We start from the raw sequence: 22743 nt of genomic DNA on the forward strand, positions 1-22743 counted from the left end.
GCCCCAGTCCTGAGCCCCTCCCACACTCCAAACCCCTCATCCCCAGCTCCCCTGGGTCACAGGCATCAACAATTTTCTTCAACTGGGTCACCAGAAAAAAAGTTTGAAAACCGCTGCCCTATAGTTCCAGACTCAGCAACAGTGTGACTGTTCGCTCTTGTGTAATCAACAGGTTGCCTTTTAAAAAGGAGAAGACTCACTTGTGTGGTGTAGCTGAAACTTACCAGGGAGCATGTGAGTAGTTTCCATTCATCAACTGTTATTATTCAGCACCTCGGGTGTATCTAAGTCCTGCGCCCAGCAATGTGGGTGCAATGAGTTGAATGGTGCTGGAAGCCTAGGAGAAGCTCCCCAGGACAAAAGTGTGGCGAGTTTATAATGCACGGTGCTGGCCCTACTGGGTTACCAACCCCGTGGAGATGGTAGGGCCGGTGCATTATCTATAGGCGGGGTGTCCTAGCGACTCGTTTCAGGGCATTGACGGGACACCCCTTTGCCCGGGCTGCAGAGCGAAGCGCTCGGGCCTGGGGTCTCGCGGGCTGAGCTGCTCTCCCGGGCGCGGGGTGGCGGAGCGCGCCTGGCCTGGGCTCTGCTCTGCTCGTCGAAGGACGCGATCCCGCTCTCGTCGCCTTGGCCGGGGAGCTGCAGGTGGCAGCAGAGGAAGGGGGCCCGCCCGCGGTCACTCTCCTGCCCCCAGCCGCGTGGGAAGGGAGAAGGGACCAGCCGCGGAAATCCCCGGTTTGGACGACGTAGGGGGGGAGGAGCTGGCTCAGCCCAGGCACGGCTCAGCGGCTGTTTCACTGCTTCTCCGTCCGACACTCGCCGAGGGACCAGTGCCTGCGCCTCCCGCCGAGTCCCCGAGGCTGCCCGAGCAGCGCCCCGCGCCGGGATGGAGCTAAGAAGGTGAGTGCGGGGGGGGCACCCAGAGACTCGCCCTTGGTTCACACTCCTGGTCTCCGTCCTGCCCGGACCCCGTCCCCGCGCCCCCCACGTGCCTGCTGGCGCTGGGTAACTGCGGGGGCTCCGGGTCGTAGTACCCAGCCCCCCCGGACTGGGCCATCGCACTGGAGAACTATGTCGCTCTGCTCCGAGCACGCCCAAAAGACAAACACTGAACAGTGCTGTCAGCCCAGCGGCAGCCGGCCAAGTCAGCTCATTTCCTTGGCAATGGACAGTCACTGACCCTGCTCCTACCCCCGGGAGCCAAGCGTCAAACGGGGAAGGGGGCCGGGGGGGGGGTCAATCAATGTTATGCTGAGGGGGAGCATGGTCCTGATTTTCTTGCTGCAACAGGAGCATCTACACTTGCTCTCTTTTCAGATGTTAGCAATTGGGGGGTTGTTGGCATCAAAAACTGGGTGGCGCTCTCTGGATCCAGGTGCCAGGTTTGGGTGTTTGTGCTGCAGGAGGGGTTTTGGTGCACTAAACTTGCTCTCAATTTTGTCAGTACAATTGGTGGGTGGGGTGGGGGCTGACTACAAAAATGACCAGGCTCCAAGAAGGTCCAACTTTTCCTGCCAACTCTTCCCACTGACTGGTGTGTGTGTCTACCTGTAGGTTGATTCATTCCCACCCCCAATCCATTTGGTATGTTTGTTGTGGCTGTCAGGGTAAGGCTGAGGCTGCTCATAATTTAATCTTCCTTTATCAAGAGAGGGCACTAGGGGCAAACCAGAGGGCCTGCTCCTGCTCCTAATAAGTCAGTAGTTTCTGCTCCTTGTGTTACGGGGAAAGGAATGTGCAACTCAGATAAATCTCCCCTTGACCCTGACTGGAATTCATAGCAGGAAAGGCAGAAAATGCTATTGGGATTGTTATGGCAGGGGAAGGTTACTTTGCTGTTGAATAGTAGTGGTACTTTATTATTGAACTAAAAACACAAGGGGCAAGTTTTACAGCCCCCTCCCCCCCCCACACACACACCCCAGAGTGAATCTGAAAACTGGCCTTTGTGGTTCTAATTAGCTTAATATAAAGGTGCTTTCTTTATTCTCAGGTTAAGAATTAGCGCTTAGATCCTGCACTACCAGAGCCAAATTCTGCCCAAAGTCTGTGCAGAGACTTCAACACCCATTGAATTAGATATACACATTTTTTTCCCTATAACTCTAGCAGGAGCATAGTGTTTACCTCAAACTCCTAATTTGCGTGAAAACTACAAAGTGCCTTGTCTCACTAGGATTTTACCTTATGATAGTTCTTACTACAGGTGGTCTGAAAAATTCAGACAAAACCTTTTTGGTTGACATTTGCTGATTCATTGAAATCAAAACATTCTGCAGAGACAGTTTGATTTTCACAAAGTTCCTCCAGAAACCAGGCAGGGTTCTAATGGAAACCAGCCTGGTTTCCTGGCTCCTCGGCAGCCCACCTGGCAAGCTGCTGGAGACCTCAGACCCTGAGACAGCACATGAGGTAGACTGCCCAGAGCTGGGGCTCCATCCCTTTGTCTGGAGAATTTTGAAATTTTTGGGTTTTGTTCTGAATCGGAACAAAATCCATTTTGGAAATAGCAAAATCCTCCACAAAACATTTCTCTGCCTAGCTCTCATTACCATGTGATAGAGGTACACACCCCTTTTCCTAGAGAAGACAAGCGCTTGTGTGAATGCTTCATCGAGTACTCGCAGCACAGCATAAGGCTAAAATTTCTTGCTTCATTTACAAGTTGATTAATCCCAAAGGCCAATTGCTTATCATGTTCCTTTCAATGGGGAATATTCCCCGACAATACATTTTTACCATGCACTACAGCAAAGGAGACGGACTACATTTGTTTGTTATGCCTCCAATGAGATGTGGCAACAAAGTGCCAGTGCAGTTGTCAGTCTGTCATATTGAACAAATAGGACTGCTCTTTATCATTCCCACCTGAGTCCCATCCTCTCCCCTTGACTACAGTAGGAGTTGTGGGAGCCCAGCACCTCTCAGGATTAGGAATACAAAGACAATTAAAGTCAGTAAAATGACTCGCACTGTGGGTTTTGTGATCAACCCCAACACTCGGCTCTGCATGACTGATTCTGTGCTGAAAAACCACAGCAGTGCACCCAACTGTTTCATGTAGGTGGTTAGTGATGTTTATTTGTGAAGCACTGTAAGAATCTCTTTAAAAAGAGAAGTAGAGCAAATGTCACTGCAGACAGACTTTCTTTTGGTTAAGGTGTGAACAATAGAAAGATCTAAACAAACGCATGTTTTATATTATCTGGAAAACTACAGTTATGGAAAAATGCCATGAAACAGATAAAGATGTAAGGCAATTGACTGATAACTCAGCTAAGAGAAATATAACACTGATGAGGCACAAAGAGCTGTTCTTGATACAGTTTAGGACATAGTCAAGGTTTATAGATTTGATTTAAATGTGAAACAAAACACCCAGTTGTTGCACCATGAACATCATCATATTTTTTGGTGTGCTCAGAAAACCAAAACCACACCAAAAATACATTGCAATTTTCAACTGCATCAAATCAGTTCTCATGAGAAGGTAAATTGTACATGTAAATATAATAGGAATTATAATCTCAGTGGGCCAGTGTGAGAATGAGGAAGTGAAACTTTCTCCTGTCTCACCGAAAGTTTAAAAATAGGGGGGGGAAGGATAAATGGAGAAAAACAAACCATTTAAAAAGAAACTAAGGGACTGATCCAGTTTCCATTTAAGTCAGTGGAAATCATTCCCACTCCAGTTGGTGCAGGAATTAATCCCAAATGGGCATGACAGAGGAATTCCTCTGGTTTCAAGGAAAGAAGGAATCCTCTCACCTGCTCAGGTTGGTGCTCAGTAACTGAGCTACTCTGCAAGCACTGTGGACTGCAGCAGCATTAACATCCACTTAGAAGGGAGGATGGTCAGGCCCTGGATCTGTCTTGTCTAAACTCTGGACTGAAATATTAAGATCCTAATCCAATAACAACAGCTTTATATTGACACCAGTTATGCATTTTGGCTACATAGCACAGACAGCCCCACTTACACTTGTTACTTTCTCACTGGCACCAGCAATACCTCTTAAGGGGAATTCCCTGAAAGGTCCAATGAAAGACAATCAAGCGTTGTTTTCTCTTTGGTTCAACAGGAAACTAGACCCAGTGGTGGATTAGCCACTGGGCCAGTGGGTCCCATTTCCAGCTGCCACAGCCAAGTGGGGGAGCCAGGAAAAATGGGCACCCCTGCGCCCCGACCCTTGTCCCCAGTTGGAGCACCGGGGGGAGGGGGGGTGGCAGAGTAAGGCATGCCCCAACCCCATTTCCCCGGCAGGAGCGCCAGGCGGGCAGAGTGGGGCAAGCCCCCGCACCCCGAGCCTCCTCCCTGGCTGGAGGCAGGGGGACTCTAGGCAGAAGGGGTAGGGAGGGGCCGCCACTTGCTCTGGCCCAGAGGCCCCACAAACCCTAATCCACCCCTGATTAGATCCATTGTTTAAGAAAGAAAACAAACAAACAAAACCACAGGATTTAAAAATAGTTTACCAAGGTGATTTTTTAAAGGAAGGTATTCTAGAGCCATATGTTGTATAGAAACACACACATACATATACATGCATACATGGATCATGCACCATCCCCTCACAGCTCCTAGTGCTAACCAGACTGCACATGCACCATCTCCACACAGTGACTGAGCTTGCTGCCTCCAGCCCAGAGCTACAGGAGGGGAGCTGGATTTTCGCTGTAGTGGCAGCTCCCAGCTGCTTTGGGCTGGGATAGGCCCAAGCACTGAAACTGAGAGCCCGAATCTCCTGTCCTGTCCTCTCAATGCCCCCCTGCTAGCACCCAGCATGTGTGGAGGAGGAAGCAGTTTGATTTGAATGCAGAGGCGACAAAACTGGACTAGGGAGAAGGAATGGAGTAGGTTGGGAGACAAAATCTGGTGAGACTGGGAGTGGTCAGGGAAATTCAGGAGATGACTAGGAGCCAGCTGGTTGGGGGAGAACACTGAGATCAGATGTAGAGTTAGGGTGCAGAGGGAGAACTGGGACTAGCTGGGCAAAGGGACTGGGACAAGGAGCCAAGGTGGAAGGGAGATTGAGGCAAGGAGCTAAAATGTGGGTGGTTTACACTGGGATTGGATGAGAAGCCCAGGAATTGGCACTGGTTAGGTGCGGGCAGGGTGAGTTAGGGCTCAGACAGCAAGTCCAGAGGGGAATCCTAGGACTGGCTGGGCAAACAGCGGGGGACTAGGATGAAGAACCCAAGGAGTGGAGACTGGGATTAAGTAGGCAAGGAGAGACAAGAGTCAGGGTGGGAAAGAGACAGCACTGGGACAGGAGCAAGTTGTAGGCGATGGGGCAGAAAGGTTCAAGCCTGGGGAACAGGTAAAAGACTCCATGCTCATTGCAGCAAATTCCCCTCCAGAGCCTGGAGTAGAACCCAAGATTCCTGAGTCTCACCATTCCTCGGCTGTCACCATACATCTGCCAATGGGTTTCATAATGTGTGTCTCATCCCCACCTAGTGCTGGTCCATGGAGGATAACAACCTACTATTCTTATCAGTTACTCCATTACTCAAGTGGTAGAGGTCTCTGCAGTGGATCTGAAAGTTCCAGTCCTGCTGATGACCCAAGCAGTTGTCCACATGATTCCATGTGATGCAATTTCTCTTTTTTCAGTTTGCTTTTTTAAAAGCATAGGGAATTACACACACACACACACACACACACACACACACACACACACACACACACACACACAAAACTACTTTAAAAGAACATTATTAAGGTTGCAAAGTCAAACACTCCTCTCACTTCACAAGGGGGCTGTGAGAATAAATTACAGTTTGTGAAGCATTCAAATACTATAGCAATGAGCTCCATTAAAAAAGTCCATGAGGAAATTAATAATTCTGTCTTCAGAGCAAAGTGTGCCACAAAGAAGAGATGGGCCACTCATTGAATGAGGAGAAAATATAATATTAAATAGCTACTCATTCAGTGAGCACCATCCAGTCTGTGCACAGAATGAGGCAGCTGTCCAGTGAAAAAAATAGTATGTGATCTGCAATTAAGATTATATCGTAATGCATATACACAAGGGGGGTAAAGTACGGTTGTACAAGCCACCTTAATTCTGACATTCTCTAACTTTTGAATGCTTGACTTTGCTACCTCAATAATGTTCTTTTAACATTGTATAATATACAAGTATGTAGAGGTGATAATTTACACAGTGCACAATTCCCATTGGTTCCTTGAAAAACTTCACAGTAATAAAGAAATGTATTTATTTTAAGCTGCAACATCAGCCCACTGAAACTTATTTAACATTCCAAACCCTGAGCAGCTTCACACAGCCACATTTGTTTTTCTCAAACAGCCAGAATAATGTGACCACCCCCTCCCTTTCCACCCCCTCCCCTCCAAATTAACCCTATCTGAGGCCCAAGATGGGCAAGATTCAATCTCAGCCATAAGAGCTTTGCTAGACATAAAAGTGTTATGGCTTTTAAGTCTGATTTCTTACATCTTTGAAGAGCTAGTAGTGGGGGTTTTATACCAATGGGAAAGAGCAATTAATCCCTGTCCATTGGGACAGGGCACTAGCCCTGGAAAAACTCCAATGTCAGAGTTGTGGCATTGTTATGTATAGAGATTCTATTTTCAGACTGTTTTGGAAGGTGTATGTTATATTTATTGGTTTTCATTTTTATCTTTCTCCCTCCCAAGTTCTGAACAATGAGACTTATGAGAGTGAAGGCACCTGGACTTTACAGGTGGAGGGTTACATATAGGGGGGGATATGATAGAGGTATATAAAATCATGAGTGGTGTGGAGAAAGTGAATAAGAAAATGTTATTTACTTGTTCCCATAATATAAGAACTAGGGGCCACCAAATGAAATTAATGGGCAGCAGGTTTAAAACAAATAAAAGGAAGTTCTTCTTCACACAGCGCACAGTCAACCTGTGGAACTCCTTGCCTGGGGAGGTTGTGAAGGCTAGGACTATAACAGGGTTTAAAAGAGAACTAGATAAATTCATGGAGGTTCAGTCCATTAATGGCTATTAGCCAGAATGGGTAAGGAATGGTGTCCCTAGCCTCTGTTTGTCAGAGGATGGAGATGGATGGCAGGAGAGAGATCACTTGATCATAACCTGTTAGGTTCACTCCCCCTGGGACAGCTGGCATTGGCCACTGTTGGTAGACAGGATACTGGGCTGGATGGACCTGTGGTCTGACCCAGTATGGCCGTTCTTATATTCTACAAACATAGCTTTAAAAAAATATTGGGACTTTCTAAAACATTCATAAAATAGTTTTTTCCTGTAACATATGACATATACAAAATACTCATTTGAGATGACTGGAATGATCTGCATAACCCACTTGTGGCTTTGCCACTTGGGAACAATGCAACCATCCCAGAGTCATGCCAGTGAGGCCTTTATACCACTCCACACCATGACGTATTCCCTATATACATTTTTATCTATATATATATTCCCATACACCCAAGAAGGTGATCTGCATAGTCAGCTATTTTTTCAGTAGTCACATCAACATGTTTCATTGACATGCCACAGACTGATCCAGTCAACTGTTAATCAGAAAGGTAGATAGCATTGGTTTCAAGCCCAGTATAGTGTATTATCCTTCAATTTATTGCTTTTTCCCAGAGTGATAATTTTAAAGTGACATTTTGTAGCTGTCAAAAATGTGGGTACTTATCTGAGTCTCTATAATAGATATTGCTACCCATATGTTGTTGCTAAGCTACGCTACTACTATTGTATTTAAAACTGTGAATAGTACGTATGCACTTACGATTGCATTATCATCATTGAGCTTTTATCTTTTGTTTTTTATAGCTCTGGACTTTGGTTACTGTTTCTTTGTGCTCTGGGATGCGGTAAGTTAAGAAAAAGTTATTCTCAATATAATCACTTTTAATACAAGCATTTGTTTGAATATGCAGAGTATGTATGTGCACAACATAAATCAGAAATCTAAACAGTACTTTTGAACAGGAATTATAAAGATTCTTTAATATGAGACTTTCTGTAATTTGCATAAAGAATGTCAAATGTCCTTGTAATTTTATTAAGGACACTGGGACTACCTGGGGACCTTTATTCGGACTGAATAATACCTTACCGCCAGAGTACTCCCACTGAAGTCAATGAGAACACTCATGAAATACAGTGCTATGCAGAATGAGTTATCAGAATCCGGCTCTGAGTGAGTTAACAGGAAAAAGGAGCTAGACAGTGCTGTGTGCAAATGCACTAGCCTTAACCTCTGGAGAGAGAGATTAACATTTGCAGCAGAATTTTGAAAGCCCTTCCTGCACAGAACCCCTCTGCAAGTTCTGGCCTTGAGCTGACCTAGTGATCATGGCATAATCAACACATCTGCCAAGAGGAGGCTTCACAAGTAGAACATTAAGACTTGTACAGATCGAGATTGAGACGCACTGACAAAGCAGATACCAGTAATACAACTAGCACCATACATTACTGGTAAGCCCCAAACATTTCTCTCACTCTTGATTACTAAAAGCTCCCCAATTTACCCCCAAATAAAGTGTGGGTATGGGGATAGAGAGACTATCAAATGAGATTTAAAGTATTTTTGCTGTTTCATAGAAGAATTAAGAGTTGCCCCATTCTTCTTAGACACAGAATCATCTAAGTTTGGCTGAGTCACGTTTAGTGTTCGTTAAAACCGTACACGCCTAGTCACGGCGCACTCTACCTTGGCATGGGGAAGGGTGTTTGTTGAGAATGTGAACCTACCACATCAGCAGTAAATATACTGCAGGATTCCGTGACCTTTCCATTTAGGGCTACAATCTGCCACTCTTATTCATAGCAAGTAATACCTTTGTTCACAGGACTGAGGCCCCTTAGGGTATCTCTACACTGGAATTAAAGCCCCACAGCATGACTGCAGATGGCCCAGATCAAACTGACTTCAGCTCCCGGGCTCAGTCTGCAAGACTGAAAATTGCTGTGTAGACATTTGGGCTTTGGCTAGAGCCTGGGCTCTGGGACCGCCCCCCCTCACGGAGTCCCACAATTTGGGCTCCCGCCCTAACTCAAATGTCTACACAGCAGTTTTGCAGCCCCACAGCCAGAGCCCTGCAACTCCGAGTCAACTGACCCAGGCCAGCCGCGGGTGTTTAATTGATGTGTAGACATACCCTTAGGCTGTGTCTGCACTGCAGCTGGGAGGTGCGATTCCCAGCATGGGTAGACAGACTCGCGCTAGCTCTGCTTGAGCTTGTGTACTAAGAATAGCAGTGTGGCATAGATGTCGCGGCACTGACAGCAGCTCGGGCTAGCTACCCTAGTCCAAGTCTGCCCAACCTTCTGGGTCAGAGCCCGGGTGGCTAGCTCAAGCCATTGCCAGTGCCACAACATCCACACTGCTAGTTTTAGCATGCTAGCTCAAGCAGAGCTAGTGCACGTCTGTCTCCCCAGGCTGGGAATCACACCTTCCAGCTGCAGTGCAAGCATACCCTTACACGTTTAATGTGTTGTCAAAACTTGAGATTTTATCATGATTCTTACAATATTTGGAGTTCTTCCTCCAAACTCCAGGTCCTGATCCAAAGCATATGGAAGTCAATGGAAAGGCTCCCATTGACTTCAGTTGGCTTTGGCTCAGACCCTTTGAGTCCTGTGAGTTTGTGAGAATCTAGCATTTATTTGAAGGGGGGATTAAAGTAGGTTTCTAGCCCCCATGATTGTGGAGAAAAACTCGAAGTAACATAAATGTGTCGAGAAACTAGAAGGCAAAGGAATAGAAGCCAACATTTAAAAAAAAATCTTGGGTTTTTAAATTAATCCCATGATATTGTGAGGCCTGACTCATGGTTTTTGTATGCTTGGGATTGGCATAACTGCGTTATGCACATTACTAGTTGCATTGGACTTACATGGGATTATTCATGTACATAAAGTTAAACGTGTGTGTAAGTAGTCACAGACACAGAGCCTAAAACACGATTCCTGGGCTTCCCTGTTAACAGTGATGATGCTGGTGCACAAACGAGGACGTAACTAAGAGGGTTTCATGAGGTCCTAATAAACCCTTTTGGAACATGAACGCAGTTTGCCAAAATGAAAAAGACTGAATGGTGAAGTAGAGTAAATAGCAGCCTTTTTAACTTAACCCTTCCACAATTCATTCCCTGGGCTGAGCGCAGCTCCTCTGCTGGCCCTTGGGTAGAGGTGCCATCTCACACTGATGTCTAGCTACCATCTCTAGACAACTGAAAGATTATCCAGCCCTCCCTCCAGAGAGGATGGCTGTCATGGATATGAGATATCCGAGGGCATGGAAGAAGTGAAAATGTAGGGAAGGGAAACCTGAAGAACCCCTGGGAGACAGATGGGCACAGTTTAAGAAGCTTTATTTTATATTAACAGATTGGAATCTTTTAAGTTTCACAAAAAGAACAGGAGTATTTGTGGCACCTTAGAGACTGACAAATTTATTTGAGCATAAGCTTTCGTGGGCTACAGCCCACTTCATCGGATGCATAGAATAGAACACCTAAGTTTAAGTTTCAATCCTGCAAGGGACAATGTGCTGAGTGGGCTTGGGTGTGGGCCTGGCAGTCCAAGAGTTACTTTCATTTGCACTCATCATTAGTACAGTAAAAGTCATTATTGATTTTAATGTAGGTTCGATGTCTAGAGTCCTTCACTTAAAACTTAACAGAATTTCAGGAAAAAATTCTCCATATAGTGCTATAATCTGTCACCCTTCCTCACAGTGTATATTACTTTCTCATGGGTGTAGTCGGGGACACATTTAGGGACAGGCGACCCAGGTGATCGCCTAGGGTGAAGGGCTTGAGGGGCACTGGGTTTGGGGTGCTGTAAGGTATTCAAAAGTTTAACAAATGGGGGGGGCCACCAAAGACGCTCCTTGCGTGGGGCGCCATTTGGTCTAGGACCGGCCCTGGGTCTAGTCCCATTGATTTAAACAGCTCCACCCATGTACATAGGTTCCAGTCAGCATGCCTGAGTGTCTGAATTTTGCCCATGGAAAATATCTTCTCAAAACCAATATTTTATTTCTTTGTGTTTTAAGGAGTTGCTATTCTTTACTTTAATTTTGCTATTTGTTGTCCGTTTAACATGGGGACCATATAATGTTTGTTCAGAGATTCCAAGACCAGAAAGGACAATTGTAATCATCTAGTCTGATCACCTGTATAACACAGGCCATAGACCTTCCCCCAAATAGTTCCTAACGCACATCTTTTAGAAAAAAACATCCAATCTTGATTTAAAGATTGTCAGAGATGGAGAATCCATCACAACCCTTGGTAAATTGTTACAAATGGATACATAATGCTACACATGATCTTTAAGGATCAGTAATACCAGTGCAAGCAAGGAGTACCTCAATTGGAGTCACAGTTACTTTGTTTCTATTGTAGGTACTTGTATGCCTCTCACCCCTTTACTTAAGCACCTCACAATCTTTAATGTATTTGTTCTCACAACACCCTGGTGAGGTGGGGAAGTGCTATTGTCTCCACTTTAATCCCCATTTTACAGATGGGGAATTGAGAAGCAGAGAGATTAAGTGGCTTGCTCAAGGTCACACACAAAGTTGGTGGCGGCGAAGAGAACTTTGAACCTGTGTCCTTGTCACTGGATCATACTTTCTCCCTTCTTTGGTGGCAGTGAGATCAGAACTTGGCCCTAAGCAATTATTTTTCTTTACAAACAAGTGAATATTGATATTCTTGTTTTGAAAATATAAGTACTCCTTTTCAAACCAGCTGGTAAGTAGGATTGTGACAAGTATATTAAACTGCTTTTCTTCAGACTGATTTTCTCTTTGTTCCCCTTTTTATCTTTGTAGTTACTGCAGAGGAAAATAAGAAAGTTATCAGCACAATAGGCAGCACTGCTGAACTGAGTTGCATTTATACTCCAGAGAAAAAATTCATTTTAAATAAGCTACGGGTCTTTTGGCAAATAGCGGATGGTTCAAAACCATGTTCAGTGGTACACACCTTTAATTCTGGTCATGAGAACCAAAGCGAGCAGTGTGCAGACTTCAGAAACAGGACTCGATTATTTCAGGATAAGCTGGAAAATGGCATTTTTTCTCTGCTGCTGCTAAACGTCAGCCTGAGAGATGAACACACATACCGGTGCATAGTACAGAAGAAGGACGTGGTTTTCAGGGTTATTCATAATGCAGATGTGGCCCTCAAGGTAGCAGGTAAGCCCTTCTATTCCATATAAAACCAATATTAAACAGCAGTTTGCCACCCTAGATCTCTGTGGATGCTGCAGAAGGGGCATTTGTCACACAATAGGCTAAGGGAGGAGGATTTCCCCATGCCCCAAATGGTGGTGGTGCCACCACACTAATTTGCCTCCCTTAGACAATCCAAGCTTTTAACTCGGTCAAGGACAGTATCACAATAAACAATTCAAAACCATCTAGTCCTCCAACTTTTGAAGCACAGACTGTTTGGCTTACCCTTCCCTCAGCTGTTCAGGGAGGGACAAGGGGCGAGGGAACACTTATGTTTACTGAGAGGGTAGTTAAACAAGTCAGTTTCAGGCAGGACTGTACCCAAATTCTGACTCAGACAAGTACTTGGCCAAATCCCAGTGACAGTTTTGTTATTTGTCTTCAGATGACTATTTTTTTTAATGACCTTCCAAAGCCCAATGATACCTGTGGCGTGGCTGGCTCTACTGCTTCCCCTGCCCCTCTCCCGAGAGCCAGATGTGATATGAACTCAACACAGGTTGGGGGTAGGGAGTAAAAGTAATTTTTTTTCAGAACCAGGTGCCAAAATGTATTTTGGAAAACAAGCTTTAATTAGGACAAAGGGTGAGAGAAATCCCAATGTGCGCATAATGGAACCACAAGTAATGTTCCATTTGCAGTGCAGTGTTATCAATATATTTTGAAATGGCAATAAGTTAGTAACCAAATGCAATAGAAAGAGCAATATATATTGTGCCATGTTTTGGGAGGCTGATTTACGGTTGGTGTTGATTCTCATTACAAACATTCTGCTGTAATGATCCACTTTAATATATTTATACTTCATTATTCAGTAACTGTATAGCTATTTGGCTTCACCCATATAACAATTCCAGCTAGTCAGATTAGCTCAGCTTCAGCAACACACTTAAACATGTTAAAGTTATGGATGTGCTTAAGTGCCTGGCTGAACCAAGGACTGTTTAGGACAGGGACCATCTTTTGTCCCGTTTGTATAGCACTAGCACAACAGGGTCCAGTTCTGTGACTGGGGATCTTAAACGCTATATAATACAAATAATAAAAGTGACAATTAGATATTTGGTACACTCCTAATTTTTGGCTGTCTTCCAGCAGCTGTTCTGGTCCCCATCCTCCTCCCCATATTTCTTTCTGCTTGGAATGAAGAAGTGATCTATTTTATTTTCACCAGTATAGGTTTCATAACCTCTGAGCTCCTCTGCCTTATTGCATTTATTCACACCATCCCCATCCTAATAAAATCCAAGGCAGCGACTCTGAAGCTGCGGATAGCAATTCTAACTCTGCTTAACTGCCTCTTCATTTCTGGCTGTCATAAACAGTTCAGCTTGGAGCAAATGTTACTGTGCAGTTCCCACAGGTCTCAGATGTGAGGAAGCAGAGGGCATAGCCTCACTTTGGCCAGAATCTGAGCTTAAAAAAAAAGTTAGTCCCTAATCCTCCCATCTGATGATCACGAGCCAATGCCTCTGGGCAACACCCTATTGAAGGTGTTGGGGTGAATCTGACTGTAGGATCATAGCCTTAGGCAGTAAACTGAAAATAAGAGTAGAGCCTCTTTTGGGCTTCCTGTCACTCTCAGAATTAAAGCCCTGTCCCTTGTGAAAAGTATCCATGTCCTCTGGAAGTTTATTTATCCAGATGGAAAATTATTTAATGAAAACAATATTTTGTAAGCAAGCTGGGAATTTATGTTGTAAAGAGTTGTTTGTGGTGTAAAGCAGTACTTCATTTGTTAATCTGATCTGCCTTCATATACCACTCTTTGTTGCTTTCTGATATGTTGGAAGACTGAAAGAGCCAAAGTCAGTTAGCCCCAAATAGCTTTAAAATAGTACTGTGTGCAAAGGAAGGCCTGGATTGTGCCCCTTAGATCCACGCATGGATCGCATTCCTCCATGTGGAAATAGGGAGATCAGCCAGTTCCTTACAACCATACACCCACTCCTGTCACCTGCAGAAGTCTCTCTGCGTGGTCCAGGGTTCCTTATTTGTGCAATGGAACTGTGTTGCCAGGGAAAGAAGCTGCTAAAGCCAGTGCAGAGGACATAGGATCTCCATGTGGATGCCCTAGCCTCATGCAGTTCTGCCAGGCTTGGAGGCAGGGCTTCCTCTGTGCAACTGTGTGTGTATCCCCATCTACCCTGATGGGCATTATGGGGGATCTCCACAAGGAGAACAGTTGGGAGAGCTCTGCTCTCTGTTACGTCTCTTACAACCTCTTCCATGGTGGGGCCTTCTCTGAGTTAGTTCAGAATCTTCTTGCAAAATGCTACTGAAGTGAGTTTAAGACCCTTTTCCCCTTTGGTTTGGCCTTCTGACTCCTTCAGTAAATCACTGAAGTAATTGGCCTAATGTCCATGCAGGCTGATATTTATGTCTGAGCTATGAGTTTATAATCCCCAGAACCTGTGCTCTATAATCTGAGTCATTCCTTAATCTTTTGAAAAGATTATAAAATGCTAATGTTTTTTCCTTTTCCAGCCAATAACAGCCTGCCAGTACTAAGTGGACCTATAAGAATCCACCCAAATATTGGAGAAGAGGTGACATTAAGTTGCAACTATAGCCAAGGATACCCAAAGCCAAACATTTACTGGATAAATAGAACAGACAACAGCACCCTCCATCCATCATCATTAAAGATCATCCAAGACAATGATGGCACATACAGTGTTTTCAGCACACTGAAGATTGAAGCAAATTCTGATATAAAAGTAGAATGCATCATAGAAAATGAACTACTACAGCAAAATCTAACTATCCTCTGTAAGTTGCTTAATATTTGGCAAATAACAGGTGTGTGTGTGTCTACATGTACATCTCTGATGAGTAGCAGCCTAATTAACAGCATGATAGTCCAGTGACCTACTGAAATGAGTTTAATTTTTAAAGCCTATATAAATTTAGGCCACAGTGTTTATATTTAAATGTGACTTTTTTCAAATGAAGCTAAACACCCTCTTAGGCCTCCTAGATCTGCACACAGATCACCGTTCCTCTGTGTGGAAGTAAGAAGCACCATCCTGATCACAGAAGTTCTCTCCCACTCCCCTGAAACAGTTTTGGAATCACTATGATTCCCCCTTCAGCTCCTGTGGGAACCACACTAGGCCTAGCTCAGTGCTGAAGGCTTACTTTTAAAGGAAAGACATTTTAATATGTAGTGGATCCATGACTCCTGAAGTCCCACCACATTGGTTGACAACCACTCTCTTAGCTATGCTCCTTCTGTGGGTAGTTCTAAAGTTCTGTTTTCAGTCTCCAAAACTGCTTTGAAGACAAAGAGACATTTGAAACTAGGTTTGTACCAAATGTCTAATTGGATTATTCATCCAAGCACCAAATAACTGGAAATGGTATTAGGCCAAAGCATTCAGAACAATCAATGAGAGACACAATGATGATAGACCATTTATTGCTGATGGAAGTTATTAGTAATAAAAACCAAGACTTAACCACTCAAATTCACAAAACAGATAACTTTTCCTGTTCTGTACAAATCTATATTTACATGCTGTAGCACCTGTAGCGTGATAGATGCCTTACAGACAAGCATAAAGACAAGATAAAGCCTTCCTCCAGACATTGCAATCTTAGGCCCCGATCCTGCAAGCAGCACTATGTGGGTAGACCCCCGTGCCTTTGCAGAGCCAGCTGCAGGGTCAGAGCTAAAGGGATCTATCTTGCAAACTCAGTGAAGTAATACCAATGAAATCAATGTGATTACTAGCGTGAGCAAAGATCACGCATACCTGAGTACAGATTGCAAGATAAGGGGCATTTGGTAGCTTGCTAGTGCCAACATTCCACCCTGTAGGAAATAGGAATAACCCGTTCACTATTATCTTCCTAAAGACATTTTGTCACATTCATTCTGAAAAGAATTATTTTACCTTTTATAAGGTTGATTAACTTTTCCAGAATACATCACTCTACTGTTTTTAGAAGCAAGCAAACAAGCAAAAAAACGTAACCCCACTGAAGTCAATGGGAATTTTGCCATTGACTCCAATAGGGCCAGGATTTCACCCATTATTCTGAATGCACATGTGCTGATTTTATTGCTTATTTACAGCAGATATTAAAAAAAATACAAGTCTATAGGCAACAGCTCAAACCTACTGTCTGCCCTGGTTGCTGAATGGAAGGGGAATCTGGAACCAGGAAAAGAGGAGGAGAAGTGGTGAATGTCTCCTGAGACAGGGCAGAAGAAGAATAGGCTATGGGGTTAAGAGTATGATATGAGCTGGCCCTGAAAAGGTGGGGAGAGGACACAACTTGTGTTGTGCGCAGGGACCAGAAGATATCGGAGCTTTCTCATCACCTCTCTTGTCCCTTACTGGGGCATTGTCCCTACTAGCCAGGAGGAAACGAAGCAGCACAACCAAACCAGCAAGTGCCCTGAGGAAAGGATGGGGCTTCTTACGTAGGGTTGCCAGTTGTGATTGGATGTATTCCTGGGGATTTCATCACCTGACATAATCTTTAATTTCTGGAGACTCCAGGCCAATCTTGGAGGGTTAGCAACCCTATTCTTAAGGCACATGTGAACAATTATTCTGCCAGAGATTTTTGCTCACATACAGCGGAATACTTATTAGAAGCCAAATTTTCATAGAAATCTCGTTTCAGTAGGTTTTTGGAGTAGTAAACAAAGTTTTAAAATGGCTGTAGGGGATTTTCTCCACTAAAGGAACGACGTCACGATGGCAGCTGAGTCTTCATGGCTCCCGCAGGAGCCTACAAAATCCTGTACTTGGTCCAATGAGGCAGCAACAGTTTTGAAGTCATATCATTGCGTATCTGTGGGTTGGTAATATATAAATAAATATACAGGCACAACAATATGTACTCCCTAGTGCTGTCACTTGTGTAGTGTGGTGACCTGCAGGATGAACTGCAGGGTCTCATGGCAATTGCCAAAGCATGGCTGCCATTTTGGGTTGTCTCTTTAGGGAATCCTCATGGTCATTGGTGAGGCTTTGAAAGCTTCGGGACCAGATATCCATGGAGTTACATCTTACCCCAGCTAAGGATCTGGCCCTCATTCTTGTTTGAAAACAAGTCTAATTTTGAGTACAACAAATCACTCAAAAACTAATCTTCGAAAGCTGTTCAGTAGATTCCTTTCTCAAAAGAGCATATCCAAAATGACAGCCAGCTTTGGTGTGGGCAGGACTTTGTCACATGAACACACATAGTGCTGTCATTTTCAAGAGAAGTTGTGTTACTAAATCCTTCCACAGGAGGAAAATGTATGCCTAAAAAGTGTGTGTAATATTGATTAATAATTAAAAACCATGTAGGTAGAAATTTGGCCTTGTTCAGAAAATATTGGTGGTGGTGGGATGAAAGTTATTTGTATAGGAGGGCTATAGAAGCCTATAGACTTGTATGAATCTCATGTCTATAAAATGCAGTTGAACACTCATCTGGAATGAAGTTTGAGAGCATCTCTCTCCTTTTCTCTATTCCTCTTCAGACTCGGAAAACGTCACAAACTCTAACTCGACCAGAAGCAATCTGTTAGATCTAAATGAACCAGGAGCTCAGGCTGGAGGTGTCCTTGCCATTGCCATTGTGTTAGCTGGTCTAGCTGTTTTAACCTGCTGGCTGTGGAAAAGGAAATTCTCTCGCCGGAGATCATATGCCGGTAATTAAACCATTTACGCTTGTTGGTCAGATATATATATTCTAGTTCTTTTCATTTTTCCAAAATATTTCATATTCTACAATTTGTCATACGTAGTTGTGAATTCTCTACATTATAAGTGAAACTAGAGCGCATGACAAGTGCTGAATTGACAACAGTGGGGGCTATACTCCTAATTAGCCACAAAACTGGTACATCATGAGAAGTAGCAGTGTAAACTTTTTCATGGTGTTATACCAACGTACCTCACACCTGAGGAACCATTCCTTTGAATACAATTGTAGTTCGGGCTCTACATCTATTCAGTCTTTGGCTTCTCTGCCGAGACTATCCACAAAAGGAGTGTAATGATAAGGAGGGGTTTGTGCAATATGGACAACTTTCCATTAAGAACTGGACTGAGATCACACACACAGTTCATATAGACCAAATCAAAACCGGATGATAATCACTTGGGATTATCACCTGTCTTGAGAAGATTAGAATCAATGATTTACCAAATCATAGAAGTTTAGGGCTGGCAGGGACCTTGAGAGGTCACCAAGTCTAGCCCCTAGATGAAAGGCTCCAGATCCTTTTACAGATTCCCTACTCTACCAGTTTCCTACAATTTCCCAAGTGACAACCAATCATCTCTTACTAGGATTCCATGTAACAAACAAGCAAACAAATCCTCGTTTACAAATGTGATTGCTTGCATTTCTGCAGCTGCCCACACAGAAATTTCAGCACTTTACAAGATAAAACAAAAGAGAGCTCCAAAAATGTCTCGATAACAAGACTGAAGATATACTAGAGCTGAGGGGATGGGGGTGGAACTGTTGTCTCATATGGTGAAAATTTTAGATTTTGAAAAAAAAAAGTTCCATTCCGCATCAGAATGAAACAGACACCTGATGAATATTTTTGCAAAAAATGAGAGAGAATCACCCCAGAATAATCAATAACCTGGTGGTTAAGGCACTCATCTGGGAGCCCTGGGCAGGAGTTTGAACCTGGGGTCTCCCACATCCTAAATGAGTTCACTGGACTATTGGCTATTCGGTGGTGGCTCTTTCTCTGATCCTTCCTCCCCACCCCTTCAAAAAAATATTCCAACCTGAACCTGAGAAACCCTCCTGACTAATGTTTCGTCCAAACCAACCATTTCCCATGGGAAGTGTCAGTTTTAACAAAGCAGCATTTTCCAGAAAAAAAAAAGTTTCATCAAAAAATTCCCAGCCAGCTCCAATATTTACCCAGGTATGTGCGCTCTCATTGTGGGGCAAATTGCAGAGATGCCAGGGAGAGCATGTAAGACTGGGGGAACACAAAGAGCTTTCCCTCTTTGTCCCCATGCAGGGGCTAGCCACATTCAAAGGTTGCTACTGGCTAGCAGCACTAGGCACCCCCAAAGGGGTGGTGAGAAAGCAGGGACCTGCCCCTTTCTGCATCAGCTGTGCTCACTTGGGGCTTTGCGCTTCCCTGAGGCACAATACCTCTCGGAACTGCCACAGGGTGGTGCAAAGCCACTCCAACCCATTGCAGGGCTGTGATTTAAAGCCATAGTCTCAGCATCCAAACTTCATTATGTAATATCCAGGTAACTAAGTTATGCAGTGTAGTTGTAACCATGCCAGACTCAGGATAACATAATTAAGTGTAAGATGAATTGCTAGACAAGAAGATCACTTGGCCCAACAAACCTGAGGCTCGTAACTTTTTCTCATGAAGATTAATGTTTTGTAGAGCCAAGCTGGAATTATTCATAAAGGCCTGGAAATTTACAAAACCTTAATTTGTATCTTTAGACTGTTCTAATGTTTTCATCCTTATAAGGCTAGAGAGGTAGTGAGCAAAGATATTTGCTAACTGTACAATGATTTGCCTGCTTTCCTGTTGCCTCATCCTCCTCTTCCATTTGTGGGTTCCATCCACCTGTTGCCTCTTATCATAACCTACACTGTAAGTTCTTGGAGGCAGGGACTGTTTGCATAATGCCTAGCACAGGGGTCGGCAACCTTTCAGAAGTGGTGTGCCGAGTCTTCATTTATTCACTCTGATTTAAGGTTTTGCGTGCCGGTAATACATTTTAACGTTTTTAGAAGGTCTCTTTCTATAAGTCTATAATATATAATTAAACTATTGCTGTTTGCAAAGTAAATAAGGTTTTTAAAATGTTTAAGAAGCTTCATTTAAAATTCAATTAAAATGCAGAGCCCCCTGGACCGGTGGCCAGGACCTGGGCAGTGTGAGTGCCACTGAAAATCAGCTCGCGTGCCGCCTTTGGCACACGTGCCATAGGTTGCCTACCCCTGGCCTAGGACAATGGAGCTTTGATTCTTTATTGATGCTCCTTGGGGCTACTGCAAAGAAGAGATAATAACCACCTCACATATTTAAAATGCTGCATTTCTTTTAACAGATGTTCAACAAAATGAAGATGGAGCACAGCACAATAGTAAGTAGTGAAAGATCAGACACGCACTTACCATAAGTGTCTTAGGAGCTACATAACTTCAGGGTTCCAGTGCCACAGCTCTCTACAAAATATTTGATTTGTTTTTAAACTGCCCAAGATTAATCATTTCTGACTTCATACAAATTCAGTATATGCCTCAAAAGTGCTGCTCTCTTCCTTTCTGTGTACCACCTCTTAGGGGGACAAATCCTCCCCTTGTTCAAATCCAGATAGTCCCATTTATTTCAGTGGATCTATGCCTGTTTACACCACCTTAGAATCTGGCCCATATCTTTAGAACATGCGTTATGTACTCTCCTTTCCCTAACGAAGAAATATAGTCTAAACCTACAGTCTGTTAACATTTTAATGGCCAAGAGTACAAGATGTAATGTGGCAGGCCAGTTTAGAAGGGCAGAACCCATTTGTAATAAAAGAAAACAAGGCATGATTTAAAAACAAACTCAGATCTAGTGAAAGTGGACAGAGATAGGATTGTCTGGAGGCTACTTGATATTATTTATTGTGTGACAAGTGTTAACCATATCCTGTGCTGCATCTGCAAAATTAGCTAGAGATACAGTGGATCTGTGTGGAATTACTGTATAAAAGTCCAGAAAATACACTGCTTTAAAAGCATATAAACAGCTGCTATAACAAACTGCGCTGCACAGATACGACTTAAAATATCTAATGCAAGCAAGCATCCTTCACATCAAAAAATGCTTAGCTTTGCATTTGATATATAAACTGGTTTAATGAACAGTTGTTTTACACACTCCCCAGGCCATTCTGGGCTGATTCAACACAGTTGTTCCCATTTTAAAATCAACAGGCATTAAACCATTTCCTGCTTAATGACCTTTTATAAACAATGGGTTTTCTCCTCCAGACAGCGAAGTCTGTTTACATGGTACAAGCAGTTTATTTAAAGTCTCCTCTTGACTTATATTGAGTGCTTCTTGGCCAGACCCCAGGACCTGGCCCATAAACATGTAGTTAAGTGAAAAACTACTTGTGCCACATTAATATTGGTTGTAGTAAATATCTGTTTTATGGTGGAGCCCCATGGTGCTGGGCACCGTATGGACACATTAAAAAAAGACAACTCCTCCCCTGCAGGTTGGGGTTCTCTCTGCTCAGGGTCAGACCCCTAAAGACTAATCTGGTTTGCTTTGGCTAACAACAGAGTGTAGGAGCAAGCCAGGCCCGCTCTCCCTTTCCCCCAGGCACAGCCCAGTACCAGCCATGGGAAGGGGAGGTGGTTCAGGACTCACTGCAGGGATGGGTCCCCTATACTAGACTGATTCTCCTGCATCTACTAGTTTTAGAACCATTTTGTGCTAAGGAAGCAGTGCAAAGCTTCCCTAATGCACCAGAGGATCTGGCCCTACGTCATTTTAGCTTTTCAGTCTAGTGGTGCAGGGTGCATGTAGCCCCATGTGAAACAACACCCTGGGCAGATTGAAGTGGCCATTCCACTTTTTAGTATTAAAGCAAAAAATTATTCTGCTTTAGCAATTTAATTTTCACCTTACGGAAAGTCAGATCATTTATTGGGAAATCCTCACTGATATGAAAATAAGAGGGTCAACTGAGGCTTGGCTATATTGCTACAATACAGGAATTTTTAAAGTTAATGCCTCTTTATTCTAGCAGCAGCTGAAACTAAGCAATGTTAAAGTAGGCCTCTGTTTGAGGGAGAGGGGGCATTTCTTGCATTTGCAGGGTGAGATGCACCTGAAGATTAAGGCCTAGACCCTACAACTAGATCTGCACTGATGGACTCCAGGGCCTGACTGGAGTCCTATTAAAATCATGGGGCTCTGTGCATGTGCAGGATCTGGGCTAATGGGCCTTTCCTATCTTTGACTTCATGATCTTTCTCTGTTCATTGATTGTCAGTCAAGCACATTAGTAGTTTTTGTCTATAAAACTAATAATTATTTTGTCTTTACAGCACACATTTAAATGGGAAATTCTCAGAGAATTTGGGCAGCTGGTGATGTACCAAGAGAATGCTGAAGCTAAGGACGCTATGTTGAAGCCAAGGACGGCAGCATTATCTGCAACACGGATGACATAGTGTTTCCAGAGCGTGGGCCAGGACAAATGGCAAAAACCTTCTCTGACAGAGGAGAGAGCAAAATCCAACTGCTTTGGTCTGCCACTTCTAATCAGCCCTTGTGCTGGTTTCAAAACACTCTTCAAAACACCTGTATGAGTGAAAGGTGCAGTCGTACCCGGATGCCAAAGCATTGCTTCAGGAATGAAAGACTGCCAACTGTTATTTTATCAGTCTAAGAATTCCCTACTAGACTGAGATAAGCAACTGTGTTTCAGCAGTGCTGACAATTCTCTCTGCCTTTCAGACTTTTCATAACGATTACTGAACGTGAAAAATGGCA

At 43.8% G+C, this 22743-nt stretch overlaps 1 protein-coding gene across 1 annotated transcript; it reads left to right on the forward strand.

Moving 5' to 3' along the window:
* The first annotated feature begins 841 nt into the window (after positions 1 to 841).
* On the forward strand, positions 842 to 22421 carry LOC112119820 (ICOS ligand-like). Its single transcript, XM_026650808.1, has 8 exons — positions 842 to 903; positions 7814 to 7854; positions 11832 to 12197; positions 14724 to 15008; positions 17725 to 17895; positions 20300 to 20335; positions 21228 to 21235; positions 22296 to 22421. The coding sequence occupies exons 1-8, from the start codon at positions 890 to 892 to the stop codon at positions 22419 to 22421; spliced, it is 1047 nt and encodes a 348-aa protein (XP_026506593.1). The 5' UTR covers positions 842 to 889.
* Positions 22422 to 22743: the final 322 nt, after the last annotated feature.

The sequence above is a fragment of the Terrapene carolina genome, unplaced genomic scaffold (assembly GCF_002925995.2).
Source record: "Terrapene carolina triunguis isolate 2854851 unplaced genomic scaffold, T_m_triunguis-2.0 Scaffold26, whole genome shotgun sequence".
NCBI lineage: Eukaryota > Metazoa > Chordata > Testudines > Emydidae > Terrapene > Terrapene triunguis.